Source organism: Orbicella faveolata, unplaced genomic scaffold, assembly GCF_042242905.1.
Source record: "Orbicella faveolata isolate gen_17 unplaced genomic scaffold, um_ofav_v1 contig_25, whole genome shotgun sequence".
Classification (NCBI taxonomy): domain Eukaryota; kingdom Metazoa; phylum Cnidaria; class Anthozoa; order Scleractinia; family Merulinidae; genus Orbicella; species Orbicella faveolata.
Window position 1 is genome coordinate 17,182,407 of NW_028301553.1, and position 14,549 is coordinate 17,196,955.

General features: G+C 39.6%; 1 protein-coding gene across 1 annotated transcript; it reads right to left on the minus strand.

Moving 5' to 3' along the window:
• Positions 1 to 1,785: 1,785 nt before the first annotated feature.
• Positions 1,786 to 9,421, minus strand: LOC149109196 (uncharacterized). The gene is made up of 5 exons (XM_089293148.1): positions 9,106 to 9,421; positions 8,534 to 8,683; positions 8,328 to 8,444; positions 2,609 to 2,864; positions 1,786 to 2,097 (listed from the first exon to the last, which is right to left on the minus strand). The coding sequence occupies exons 1-5, from the start codon at positions 9,410 to 9,412 to the stop codon at positions 1,812 to 1,814; spliced, it is 1,116 nt and encodes a 371-aa protein (XP_089149274.1). The 5' UTR covers positions 9,413 to 9,421; the 3' UTR covers positions 1,786 to 1,811.
• Between the last annotated feature and the right edge of the window lie 5,128 nt (positions 9,422 to 14,549).

Genomic DNA, 14,549 nt, shown 5'->3' on the forward strand with positions numbered 1-14,549 from the left:
TTTAAGAGACATTACTAAATTGGATCAACAGAATGCTCTCGGTATCATACCTATGAAAATGCCAGAATCAGAGTAACTGATCGGCCACTAGTGCATGTGCAGTGGTTGGGGGTCATTCTACAAAATGGTGACGTTTTCTCTTTTCTCAGGAGTATCATTTAAGTATTTACGAGTAATATTGGACAATTTCTAAGAATATTACAAGAAGGACACTCGCCGTTACGGGAAATAAAAACTTCAAACGAGTGCATGTACCGTTAAGGTAATTCCTCTGAAATAAAAGTGACAATAGATTTTTGTTCAAACTTTGTCCACTGAATATTTGTCATATGATAACTTCAATTTTGAAATAAAAAAAGTGGGTGCCCATGCTCATTAAGGAGCAGTGAGGCATTGAAAATGCCCCATTTTTGTATTATTTAATGCTTATTATAAGAACGCATTCCCAGTAATTGTAACATCTTTGTAAGCTCGGACTCATAAGAAAACGCATTAAACTACAGTCAATACGTTGTGTCGGACCACAAATAAACGTTTAAGTTTGATTCAGTCAGAAAGCTAAATCCTTGATTAAAAATTTGAACCAAATTTCTTGGCGTAATTACCGACTGCAAAATAGAAAAGACCACAGCGTATTTGCTCTTTTTCTTATTTATTCAATTTTCAGCAACAGAAATTAGATCAGTCTTTCCTCACGCAAAGCTTATGATTAGTTGATTACAACGACTGGAAAAAAAATTGGGGTGCCCATGCTCGTTGGTGAGCTAGAGCCATTTTTTAACTGACAGAGCTCAATATCAAGGCAAATCCGTCATGTTTTCAATATGCGCGTGCACAAGTGCGCTCTAATGACGCCATAAATTATGCGCAGTAAGGATGCGCAATGCAAATGTGAGGAATGACCTTAAAGCTGTAAGTTTCACGTGAAGATTTAGTCCCCTTAATTCCACGTACGCGGTGCGCTGAGTTTACAACTACAGTGTGCACTATAGTTAAAGTCTTCAGAAATAATTGAAAATAATTACTTCAACACCTTGAACTTAGTAAGAATTCTACTATTTAGCGATAGGATTACATCTGTCAGCTCGAGATTTCTATTAAAGGATGGCGTTAGCACACAGTGATTAAATTAATTGTACCATACCATAATGAGCAAGTCACGGGATCAGTTCTTTTGTTGTTGTTGTTGTTGTTGCTTGAAAAGCGAGCATTTACTTGTTTACAACTCTACCCCTAGGCACACAAGATTTCACAAACATTCTTGGGGGAAATCCCATGATTGCTTTCCATCAACAGGTTTGAATCCATCTGGTGATATATAAGCAGTTCTAATAACAACACTGAAAAGTAACGTTTATTACAACTCGGGCATCTGTAGGAAAGCCATTGTTTTTCTTGGTCACCAAAGTGCTAGGCGTTGGTCACCAGAGTGCTAAGGACGATCCACGAATTGGCAATAGCTCGAGATTAAAGCTAATCAAATTAGCCAAGCTCATGCTTCTTCTCTCGAACAAATCAGATATTGAAAAAATATCTTCGTGATCAGAACTTCGAAAGTGAAGCAAACAAAAAGCAATTGGATAAAGCGGATATTCGCGAAGAAACTTGAATGGAAAATAGAAAATATCTACATGTTAGCTAACTCTAATGTTGATTATCCTGATCAGAGTATTTATCTTTGTGTGTGTGTGTGTTTAATAATTTTAGAGTACGATTTGATATATATTTGGATAAGAAGCCCGTGTACACGTTCTTTGAACGTCTATTAAATGTATTAATCTTGTTGTTACCTGCCAGACATTGCTCGATTGCTAGTTAGTGCCGGTTAGGTTAAATTTTCTAAACTGGATTATGTTTTGCTGGCCATTTAAAGCTAACACTCCTCCGCGGCCCTTTGTGCTAAAATGAGACGTCAATGACGTCATAAGATCATCGTTGAGGTAGATATTGACGCTTTTATTCGAACTGACTTCAACACGAAAAGTGAACCAAACTCCGCCACGTGGATTACCATTGGGACAGATTCCGTTTGTGGTCTTATACCAGCCCCCTGTTAAAATGTAACCAAGCTGATAGCAAACACCATTACCATGGGTCCTGAATAAAATGAGGGTGGAAAAAAAATAAGTTTCTATTCTCGCAATATTTCAAATCTAAATCGTCTATAATTTAGGTCAGCTAGTTTAGAGGCAGTGAAAAATCTTGTCAAATGACATTTTCGACTATACAACTGGCATAGAGATCGGGAGATAGTGAAGCATATTTTTAATGTGATTTCTCCTCAGTTTACATCCCCTGGGAACTGCTGTATCACCGTCATAGGAATGACGTCTAGACAATTAAACCAGTCATTGAACTACTACAAATAGATACTCCCCTCCTCATTCAACTACTCGGGCAAATTGTCAAAAATGCACTCCTTTACATGCGGTCGGAATTCGTTTCTAAAAAATTGTTATGCCTGTCAGACATATCACCTATGCTAATGTGAATAAAGCAAGAGATTTCTCTTGAAATAAAGTTATGATCTACACGTACTAATTCCATCACTAATATTGTATAATAAAGGCGAACATTAGCTTTTGCGGGCTTTTCCTGCGGTACAAACCTTAAGTGCATAAAGTCAAAGTTGTTTTCATCAATTAAGTTGTACATCACTCCAGGGTGTCCATGGTCCACGCCATTCTTTCCAATCACATTCATCAGTTCAACTGTCATTGTGTATGGATTTCCACCCTTGATCTCCTCCTCGGGAAGAACGAGGCAGAATTGGGGTGGTTTGTCATGAGTAGCGTTCACTTCATAGCTGTTTGTAGCTTCTGATCTGGTCAGACTGGCACAGCCTACCACTGGCGGAAGTACAGCTGCAAGATAAGGGAGAAAAATAACACTGTTTCTCCTAATTTTTACAAGTGAAATTATTATCGATGCATTTATTTTGGCAACTGGGTATAAGGCGTGCTATCCACTAATTCCGTTAGCACGCGCGGGTCGTAAGCAAAATGGTTCTTTGTTTTGCTACCGCAAAAGAAGAAGATATTTTTAGTTCCTTTTTCTTGTGCTTATGCTTATGCTTATGTCGAGCGCGTTACTATTGAAAACTGCACAAGACAAATCAGTGGGTTCCCTCTTGTTATGTTTCTGCTTAAGTTTATGTCACGGCTGTTTTCACCTGCGCTTATGCTTATGCTTGTGCTTGTGCTTGTGCTTATAATGCTCTCGTGAAAACCAGCCTTAATTAAGGCAGCTTCCCCTACAAGCAGTGCAACATCGTCAAAACTTCAAAATTCGGCTTGTCAGAGGGTCCACAATAGGGTTCTCAGATCCCGCTTTCCCGCCCATTTTTCCCTGTTAATCCCGCCATCCCGCGCCTTTTTTAGCCGTCCACTTTTCAAAGACATTTCCGCGTTAATTATTAATTTGTTAAATTATTAAATTAATAATTAACGCAGAAACCTTTTAAAAATAGATATCGCCTAGAAGATCACAAAAGGATTCAAAGGGTAGCAGATAAGTAAGCACAAATGATTATAACGTTACTTTCTGTAAACGGTCAGTTCTGTTTTGTTTTCTTCTGCCCACGTGTCAGTGAAAGAAAAAGATTGTTCATTTCCATGAGATGGCCCGTAAACACACCTGACAGTTTCCTTCAAAGCTTTCAGCGTCTTCATTTTCTTTGAAATCTGGGCTAAGAATTTTTCTTTTCGAATGAAGGCATTCCTGCTCGCACATCCTTTTCGTAAATACACATACATACATTACTCTATTTACCCTCGGATTTCAGAGTAGCTTATGCAGCTAATTTCTCCGTGCATTTGACCATCAGATGAGAGATAGACCACCACACCAGGAACTACATCCCCTACTCTTTTCGATCAGTGTGTGGGTTCATTTACATCCCGTAGAATTAATGTTGAATAAGGTGTGAATATGGCGACGCAATTTATAATGTCGCATAATTCGTTAGGTAAATCGTTATCACCGCCATCCGATATAGCCATCCTGGCCAAAACAAGCCAAGCGCCCGGTCAAATACTCTGGAAAAGGTCGAAAGACTAAGAAAAACTAGAAATGATCGGTGGCAGAGGGGTGGTCAAGATTACAGGCACGAGCGTCGAAAATGTCGGAAATGGATAGCCTGTGTAGCTTGGCGGTTTTTAAGCAATTTGAGCGCGCTAAGAAAGCGGCGAAGCCACGACAACGAGCGCCAAAGCCGCGAAGAGCCAATGGACAGATGTCATTAATATCAGAGGCCAACACAAATGATCGAAATAGGACTCAAAGACCTCATGCAATCTCATGATACTAACGTAATCAAGCGATAATGGATACGTTTGACAGAACCTGATAAGGTAGAGAGTCGTTGCTATTCATTAGAAACCTAACACAGCTATATGCACAAAAGGTTCGTTTCTACCAGTTTGCGGTTTTTGCGCTGGTTAATTTACGAGGTCATGTAATAATTTAAATCCAGTATCCCGCTCAATTCCCCCTGCGAATCCCGCATCCCAACCCCATAAAAACACGAAATCCCACTCCCGCTCGTAATTTTAATTCCCGCTTCCCGCCCCTGTTTTCAGCTCAAATCCCGAATATCGCGGCGAAAAAAAGCCAAATCCCGCATCCCGCCAAACCTATTGGGGACCCTATTGTCAGTATTTACAAATACGATTTTATTATCGGCAATCGATTTTAATGTGAGTCTTTCCTGTAGAAGACTAAACTGAACTAATGTTTTGATAAATCAACCAATCAGCCATTTTCCCCCGCTGTGTTTGCTGTTGTGAAATTTTACTAAATACTCGAAAGACGTTTGGTTTCTCTTGTTGATCTCCTGAGGTATCGTGTACCTTTCTTGTACTGTTGTACATTTTGTGCGCGAATACATTTATTTACGAAACACTCTTTTCAGTTTTCGAGTGTTTCAGTTGTCGCTTTCATAGTGCAAGAGTAACAAGAGAGGGACAGTTTAGAGTCCAGTTAATTATAAACGCTCGACTTAGATTGGCTTTAAAAACACCGACGACTTGACTAAGCCACGTGTTTGACAGCCAGGCATGCGCAATTTAAGTTAAAGTCCGAAATTTCGGACTTACAATCAGAACTTCCCAGGGTGGCTTATTTCTCGCCCACTGGTCAGAAGGATTGAAGATTCTAAGTGCGAACGCTGGTCTCAATCTCTATTCTAGGAGCACTGGATTGCATTTTAGACCAAAAATACAGAAAAAGATTGATAACGTCAGTTGTTACCAAAAAGTGTGAAACATCTAAGAGAAAACCAAGAAATTAATAAAAGAATACGTGAAATAGCTTGATCCCAACTGAGAATAAACAAATGTTTCAGCAAGGAATGAATAAGTCTCCATTTAGTGATCGAACTTAATGTTAATTTTCCAGTTTTTGCAGCAATGTATAATCAGATAATTTTATGTGAAGGTGAATTAATCAACATGACACGAGCGTGGGACAAAGAAAAATTCTGAGACAAGAACGGAAATCGAACCCATGACCTCCCGAACACCGGGCGGGCGCTCTATCCACTGAGCTACGAGAACTCATGGAGAGCGAGGTCATTTAACTGAGTTCATATAATATATAGATTTAGGCCAGCCTAAAAGCGTAGCTCCTGGGCCGGGTTGTTCAGAGCCCGACTAAGCTAACCCAGGAAAAGGTAGAATTAATTTTGATTTGAGTTTAGTAACTTTGCGGTGAGGTTTTCTGTATATTGTTTGGCCTTCTGTTTTGAGTTTTAATAATCATCATATACACGAAACAAAGCAGCAAAAAATATTTGTACAGAAGAAAAAGTTATAATTCGGTTAATCCTGGGTTAACGTTAACTGGCTTCCGAACAATCCTGGCCTGTTTTCAACAAGTTAACCTGACATGAGCCCGCGATCCAAACCAAAAACAGCACTTGGTCAGCGGTCAGCTTCAAAAAAACACGCGACCTCGATGAGCTATAAACTTGAGCCCGCGATATGGTCAGGTGATACTGGTCAGCGGATACCTTGTTTTGACAGGTGTCAACTGATCATAACATAGATGTGCAATATCAAAGAAGTGCACGGTAAACCAAGGCTGCATGTCTCAGTCAACCTATTATTTGGAGTATGGCCGCCATGTTGCGCGACTCCGTCGTCGTCGCCGTCGTGCGTACGCGCCCACGAGCAATACCGCTAGCCATGATAACCATGAGAAAATCAACTCATGGGTTTCCTTTTCTTTCCTATATGAGTATGGGGCTCCGCTTGGCGGCCCTTCGGGCCGCCGGAGCTCCGCTATGATAGGTGTCCTGCATACTGCTAGGATCAACACTATCGTGTCATGTTGATTAATTCACCTTCACATTTCATTACCGAGCTTAAAATTCACCATCTTTATTAACTTATCACTACTCACGATGACTTCGATAGTGTTGATCCTAGCAGTATGCAGGACACCTATCATATATGAACTCAGTTAAATGACCTCGCTCTCCATGAGTTCTCGTAGCTCAGTGGATAGAGCGCCCGCCCGGTGTTCGGGAGGTCATGGGTTCGATTCCTGTCGGGGACTCAGAATTTTTCTTTCTCCCCCGCTCGTGTCATGTTGATTAATTCACCTTCACATTTCATTACCGCGCTTAAAATTCACCATCTTTATTAACTTATCAGATAATTTTAATGGCCAAACAATAAACTGAAATTCAGAATGACCATTTTCATAGTAGAGACGGACAAGTCGTCCCAGGCAAAAAAGTCATCTTATTAGTGTGAAAACGATAGGAATGAAATTAAAGGCAGAGGCTGATAAAATTTACCGCGACGTTGAATGTTCTAAATACGCAAAAAGTCTTAACACTGAGTGGGAACTTTATTCATTGCTAAAACGATTGCTCTTCACCTAGCTGTTTAATTATTCTTTTACTCCAGATATTCCATTTATCCGTCCAAGGCTGCTTTTGCATATCGGTTTCCTCATATCCCCAATAGCTCTTTTGCAACAATTGGTCAGGTGACTTGCTCTTCCAAAACATAATGATGTATTCATAATGTTTTCAAAAGTGGAAAACAAAAAACCGTTTTCATATATGCTTAGCTGCAAAGCATCACTGGCAGTCACCCTCCAGTGGCTTTCCATACAAATCCTTGTAATTTTGCAAGTTTTCAGCCTGCCACAAGATCTTTGCCTCTCGGTTTAAGCTGGTGTAAAAGCCTAGTATCTTCCATTCGTCCTAATATTTTACCCCATTTTTATCTCAAATAATAATATGCTAGCAGCTTCGGAAAAGGCTTCTGGAGGGCAACATTTCCTCGTTTCCACACAAAACCCCCGAAAGGTCTCCAGATTTTTGCATTATTCAAATCTAGGGCTTTCCACAAGTTGCTCGGCAACGTTTTGGCAACTTCTGGTATTTTGAGCAACTTTTTTTCGTTTTGAGCAACTTTTTGCATTCTGAGCAGTTTCTAGTTTTCTATCAATTTTGAGCAATTAGTGCTTAAATTGTCCTTGCTTTCATATTTCTCAATGTTTTAGTGGATAATTTATGAATTTCCCGTGAAAAAGGAGAAAGACTCTCCCCTGGGGCAGATGATGCAAGATGCACGCAGCCGGACTGCTAGGTCTCCGCACGAAAATTTACACCCGGCTGACTCGAGTGTTTCAGGAGAAGAATTTTTACAAGATTGATATTGATGCGTAGTCTTTGCTCATGCATTGTTTGGTTTTAATTGAGGACAAGGTGATTTAGCAACGCTAGTTACGCCGCAAAATTGCACAAAAATGCTTAGAAATCTTACTTTTGTTGTACAATTTGCATATTTTTGCACCAGTTCAAACAAAGAAGAGAGCATCAAAATGTTTTTGTTCTTTTTGGTTGTTTGTGTTTTTTTTGTTGGAGCAACTTTAGTTACAAAAAGCAACTTCTGACCTTTTTGGAGCAACTTTTGGGCAACTTTGTGAGAAATTGCGGGCAACGTTTTGGGAAATCTGGAGCAACTTGTGAAAAGCCTGATTCAAATCGCCATTAAATTTCATCCTTACATGGCATTGGTCAGAAAATTAGTGTTTTGACTATTTGAGACATATTCCTTCCAGTGCTGAAATTCATATAGTTGTAGCAAAAAAAAGTTTACAAATCATCGGTCACGTTACCACCTGATGCAAAAGACCTATTATTACAGAATGAGATTGGGACTCGAAATTCATGATTGGTTGGCCCAGTTTCACAATTTTTGACCAATGAAAACATATACTCGCTTAAGGACTCGCACACAATGTAATTGATAACTTCTTTGTCATTGAACAAATAATATAACCCATTTTAAGTAACAATTATATTTTACCTAGTTCACAGTATCTTCCAGTCCACCAAGCTGAATTGCACAAACATGTGAAGTTCCCAGGACTGTTTACACAAGTGCCATGGTTGAGACACCGGTGTGCAGGGCAGAAGTTTGTAGCTAAAGTAAAGATAAAAGAATGCTTACCCTATACACTACATTAAGTGATCAACAGGAACATGGACTGAGAAAATAGTTGGTCTACTTACCGTTTGTGTGCATGGCACAGTGAGCAAGAAGGGAGTTTCCAGATCTCGTGTAATCTATCCAGAAATTGCCGCTGACCGCTAGTCCTCCTTCACTGGCTTTGATCTCAGCACAGGAATCGGCAGGCAGCTCGGGAATAGAGCCGAGGGGCACTGAGAATCAAACAGTCCTCGTTAAAGAAGTAGACGAAAATTTTACATCATTCGTATTCAGCTATCGAGACTTAAAACTCGAACGGAAGTTTGGACTAAAGAACGAGAAATACTGTGGGAACGCAAGTCTACGGGCGGCAGTTTTATAAACGCTTTTTGAAATTCCATTAAAGTTTATAGATACTTTTTGTTTGATTCCACTAAAACCGCAAAATTCTGTCTTTAAATCTTTCTCAAACCACAGCTAGAAAAAGAGGAAAGCGTCCTGTTTACTGTGTTCATCATCTTAGTTTGCTCCCACAATGACTACGTCCAAAGCTTGTGCAAGTTTCGTGTTTCTACAGAGAGAAGGCCTCAAGCGTGCTTACTCTATGAGGCTATTTTCTCACGATTGATATGTCTAGTTATAATAATATCAATACCTCTTTTAGGGGCCTTCATCATGTAGTATCTGTCCTTGTCCCTGACAAAGTCCTCTGGACTGGCCTCCTTGGTCCTGTTATTCAACTCACATATTTCTTTCAATATGACATAGTTGTAGCTTTGACATCTGACGTCCGAATTGCACGCTTGTCTGCAGTCAAGTGAGCCTTGATGGGCTTTGAACGTCTTAAAGGTGTGTCCCTTTAACATCATTTGATAAATAGAGTAACTTTCGATTCCACACTCGTGGGTTGCAATCTTTCGAATCATCAAAGACCCCATAAACACAAATGCGATAAGAGGCATTTCTTGTAGAAGCAGTTTCGTCATTGCCTTACGAGTGTGCCACGATAGGAAAAGTATCATCTCTGTCCGTAGTCCTATACAGTTCTGTTTATTGCTTCAATTCAGATCCATCCATTCATCCAGATCTGCCAAAGAGTCAAGAAAAAACAGGGGGTTTTTCAACGATTTTGTAATTTAACTGCAAGAAGCGCGTAACAAGCATAATTAACATTTTAATATACACTGTATTTTTTTATTAAGCAAAGCATGGACAAAACAGAGGCTATGTTCGAATATCATCAGTTGATGAGCTTGGTTAGATTTTATCTACATTTCTATTGCTTGTCTACAAAGTCCATTTCGTAATTGTTGCTGTTTGTTCAAAGTCACTCTCTGCGTGAGGTTAATAATTGAAATAGTGCATTAAGGAATCCCTGTTATGAAGTTTTATAACTGTATATTTCAACTTGCTGGGAACTAATCTGTGATGTACTATTATCCCATTCAAGAGACAATGCAGTGCGCCTAGTCGCCGATAACTTCTGGCAGTGAGGGCCAGTACAAGGTGGCTCGAGTGTGATTTAGTTCTTCCTGAAAGACGAGTACACTGACACTAATTTAACTATCCCAGATTTTCTGCCATTGTCCTTATATCGACTTCTAAAAGCAGTCCTGAAAAAAATACTCTTTTATTTTATTCAAGCATTGAGTTTGGTAATGATCAAAGCGCGGAGGAAACTCCTTTCGCCTTCACCCGTAGTTTACATATATTTTTAATTTACATAATCCCTGGGCTTTTCTCTGCAGTGACCAAAATGTTTCAACCTGTAAGTCAGAACTGAATACCTTAATTTTTCCCCAAATTTCTGCGCATGACTGTTTCACAAATTAACTTGGTGTTAACCAAGGTTTTGAACTACGGTAAAAAGGTCGCGGTAAAAAGGTCAAAATCACTCGCATGTTTATATGTGAAAAAGTATATTTTCCCCGAGCTCCCAGCCAAGTCTTTTCTAAGAAGCGACACACACTCTCAACAAAGAAATGGCTTAGACGTACAGAGTTTTAAGAAGCCGCTCAATAGCTGAGCCCCATACTCATATAGGAAAGAAAAGGAAACCCGTGGGTTGATTTTCTCATGGTTATCATGGCTAGCGGTATTGCTCGTGGGCGCGTACGTACGACGGCGACGACGGAGTCGCGCAACATGGCGGCCACACTTCAAATAATAGGTTGACAGAGACGTGCAGCCTTGGTTTACCGTGTACTTCTTTGATATTGGACATCCATGTTATGATCAGTTGACACCTGTCAAAACAAGGTATCTGCTGACCAGTTTCACGTGACCATATCGCGGGCTCAAGTTTACAGCTCGTTGAGGTCGCGTGTTTTTTTATGTTGACTGCTGACCAAATGCTGGTTTTCAATTGGATCGCGGGCTCATGTCAGGTAAACTTGTTGAAAACAGGGCAGGATTGTTCGGAAGCCGGTTAACGCTAACCCAGGATTAAAAGTTAACCGAATTTCAACTTTTTCCTCTATATCAATTTTTTTTTTCTTGCTGCTTTTTTTTTTTCTTTTTGGCTTCTTTTTTTGTGTATATGGTGATTATTAAAACTCAAAACAGAAGGTCAAACAATATACAGAAAACCTCACCGCAAAGTTACAAAATTCAAATCAAAATTCTACCTTTTCCTGGGTTAGCTTAATCGGGCTCTAAACAACCCGGCCCAGGAGCTAAGCTTTTAGGCTGGCCTAAACCTATATATTAATATAACTGTATTTACCCCTGCAGCAGTTTGATGCTAAGATATCATAACTAATATTGACCTCGCGAAGTATAGATTATATCGTAGTATAGTTACATTAGATCTAACTAGTTGTATTCTTACCAGCAACATCGACCTAATTATAAGGGTCACTTTCCTAACAAAACGTCGATCACGTCATATTATCACTGATGCAGCAAACAGCGTGTTCTGTGGGTCATGCTGTATTTCTCAATCAGTTATCGCGCCTATCAATTTTGTTTTTGAGGCAAAAATAATTCCATTGATTAGAGGAGAAGCCGAACTAGTCGAAGTCGGAAGTCGGCGATATCACAGTAATTAGAAGGCGACTTATTGGCGACATTCTTCTTGGCATATTTGCCTTAATCGGGCTTAGAGGGAGAGGGCGCTCTGACTTCAGTTTATTTCTCACAAAAACTGCAATCCAGCTGTAATGGACCAACTTTATAAATTTGACAAAAATCATCAGGGAGCATCCTAATGTTCCCGTACAGGGAAACCATGTTTTCAAAAGGTGTCTTATGCAAATTAGGTTGGCTTTTTTAAAATTTACATTTCCTCTTTTAGTTGAAATATTGTTGTTTTGTTGTTTATAGTCGACAATGCGTTTGGCTACATCTAGCTAATGGGCGACAAAAGTGTTGAGACACTTGGCAGTAAAACTCGATTTTCGAGCAATTTGTTTACATTACCCCCTTCCCCCCAAACAATGTTGATTTTTCTATTTCTTAGACTGCACAGACCACGGGTATCAGAGAATTAATAAAAATTAACACTAGATGCAAACACAACAGCTAGAATAAATACTTATAACATATTGAAAAGCGTCATTTTTTAAAAGTGTCTCAGCTACTTTTGGCGCCCATTGCAGTTCACAGACATAACACTTATACTCAATTCCAAATTCTTCACTTTTCTGGTCTAATGATATTTTGGGATGTTTAAAATCAATTTTGGAGTTGTTTTGATGTTTGCATGACTAATTTGGCTTTGGTAGACTCTTATTGGCTTCTCAAACTTCGGGTATTCTTGGCTACTTAGTTTCCTCTAAGGGCCCATCTGCACTAGAAGACAAAATAAGAATTGTCCGAAACAAAATCCAAGGACAACTTTTTTTTTTCGTCTGTTGCATCCGCATTAATCAATTCAAAAGCCGCCACTTACCAACTTATTTCGTTGTTATTTGTATTTTTTGTTGTTTTGGCGGAATAATGAGTCGCGTTCAAATCTAGGTACACGTCTGTTTCTTCTAAATCTCGCTCAGATCTTAAATGAAATGTTACTCGTGATGTGCTTAATGTTAAGGAACCCAAACTCTTGTTTGCACTAGCTTACGTTCAACGTCATTGGGCGTGGCCGAAACGATTTTAGGGCGAAAAAGTGCCAGGATCCGATTTCTTTTCTTAGATTATCTTTTTACACTTTACAGAGATATTGTTGGCCGTGTAGACACTTTAAGGTCACTCCCATTTCATGTTTCAGTTAATTGTTGTTCAAAAATCTCTAAAACGACTCAATCAGATTTTACAAAAAAACGTTAGCCACGTGTACCCGAGAAAGTCGCGTTACAAATTCATGATTTACAAAATCGTGCTAAAATATTCACATCAACGTTAACTGGTTTGTGTTGTAATCAGCCGCACTATTGTTTTCCGTACTTTGCTCTTTGCTCCGGCTTTGCGCTTTCTTTATCGATAAATTTAAAAAGGGTTTCAGTAAATCAATTTTAATGAAACTTTGGGATAAAACTATCTGCATCATAAAGCTTTCCAAAAAATCTATGGATCCGTTTTCAAGATTTTGAGAAGCGCTCGCAATGGAAACTTGGCCGAAAATTATAGTTGCGGCCAGGAGCCATAAGGGACCGTTCATTTTTTATAAGGTAGGGGGGGCTGGTGGGATTTGGGGGGGGGCCATGCGAAAAAAAATGGCTTTCGAGGGGGGGCCATCCCAAAAAAATAAGGGAAAAAGGGGGTGTCACGTGAAATATTTTAGTAAAACTTTAAAATGGCATAATGTTTGAATATCAAAAAAATTGCTATAGAATAAACATAGAAGGCAGGATACAAATTTATTACAAACTTTCCTTCTGCTTTAAAAAAACGTTTGGCGACAAAAAGCATTTGTAGCTACTGAAAAGAAGTATTTAACACTGTTATTTTCGAATGCAACTTTCACTGGCATTCATCTTCATCTCCGCTGTCGTCGAGTTCTTCGTCGCCGCTTGTGCTGCTATGGGAGTCTCTTTCACCAATGCTGCAAGAAGCAGCAATGCTTTCCGTCAGAGTGTACTCTTCAGGGTACATGAAGGTGTAAACATAATCTCTGACTTCCCGCTCAAGGTTGGTGGTGATTCTGCTTCTTGCAGCATTGGTGAAATAATTCCCTTCCAAGAGCTGTGCGATGTATGGCCCATCTCTTCTAAATATCGACGTGGCAACATCCTCAACTTTAAGACACTCTTCCGGGACGGCCGTTCTAGGAGGGTACAAAAGGCATTGTGGAAGATCATTTCCTAGCGGGTTTCCAACACAGATTCCATAAATTCGTTGGACGTTGTTTTCAGTCCGCTTCCTCTTTCTTTCATTTGACTTTCTGCGGTTTTCTTTTTTCCTTCTCCTTTTGTTGATATGCTGTTTGAGTATGCCTTTGAATATGCTGTTATAATTGCTCTTCTTATTTTCTAGTGCTTCCATGTCCTGCGTGACCTTCGTCAACTTAGCTTCTGTACATTTGATCTGTTTTACATTAAAACTGTGGGCAAATTCTTCGCCCTGCTTTAAAACAAGCCCATTGGACTGAAAGAGTGTGGAATCGTGTTCCTTTACATCTTTCAACATGACATTCAACTTTTCCACCATTGCTCTGTGCTCTCTGATGGAGAAGTTCAGTTTTCTTCCATCACTGAGCTTCAACTGGTACCCTTACATGGAAAACTCACTCGCCCTTTCTGAATAGCCATCAGCACCTAGAAAAATTGCTTCTTTTGCTTGTAAGATGTCAAACTGCCTGGATCGTTCAGCTGTAAACCTTTCTCTTCTTCGCTCTTTCCCCGATTGGATTAACAATATAAAGAAGAAAGAGCATGAAGTGGCAGGCTGGTTTTATCTGACCCAGAGAGCGTTGCTCTATTTGCAGATAAGTTTATTGTCAAATCGAAGTTTGTGGTGGATTATCTTCAGCATCTTGAAGTGCTGGAATTTAAAAGGATAAAGAGAGCAGAAGAAAAGGCGAAGTTAAGTAGGGAGGAGGATTACCCTTGGACTGAGTTGTGCGAAGATCTAACCAAGCTTAAAAAGCTACGTGTTCCAGAACTAAACAAGTACTCAAACCACCACTGGCTGAAGCAGCATTTGAAAAGCAGCAAAAGT

What these genes read in the sequence shown, in the direction of transcription:
- LOC149109196 (XM_089293148.1), bottom strand. Translation starts at nt 9,412, where the DNA reads ATGCCTCTTATCGCATTTGTGTTTATGGGGTCTTTGATGATTCGAAAG. An exon ending in TGGAAGATACTGTGAACTAG is followed by an intron (nt 2,865 to 8,327) that starts GTAAAATATAAT and finishes CTTATCTTGCAG; the next exon opens with CTGTACTTCCGCCAGTGGTA. An exon ending in TTTGACTTTATGCACTTAAG is followed by an intron (nt 2,098 to 2,608) that starts GTTTGTACCGCA and finishes CATTTTATTCAG; the next exon opens with GACCCATGGTAATGGTGTTT.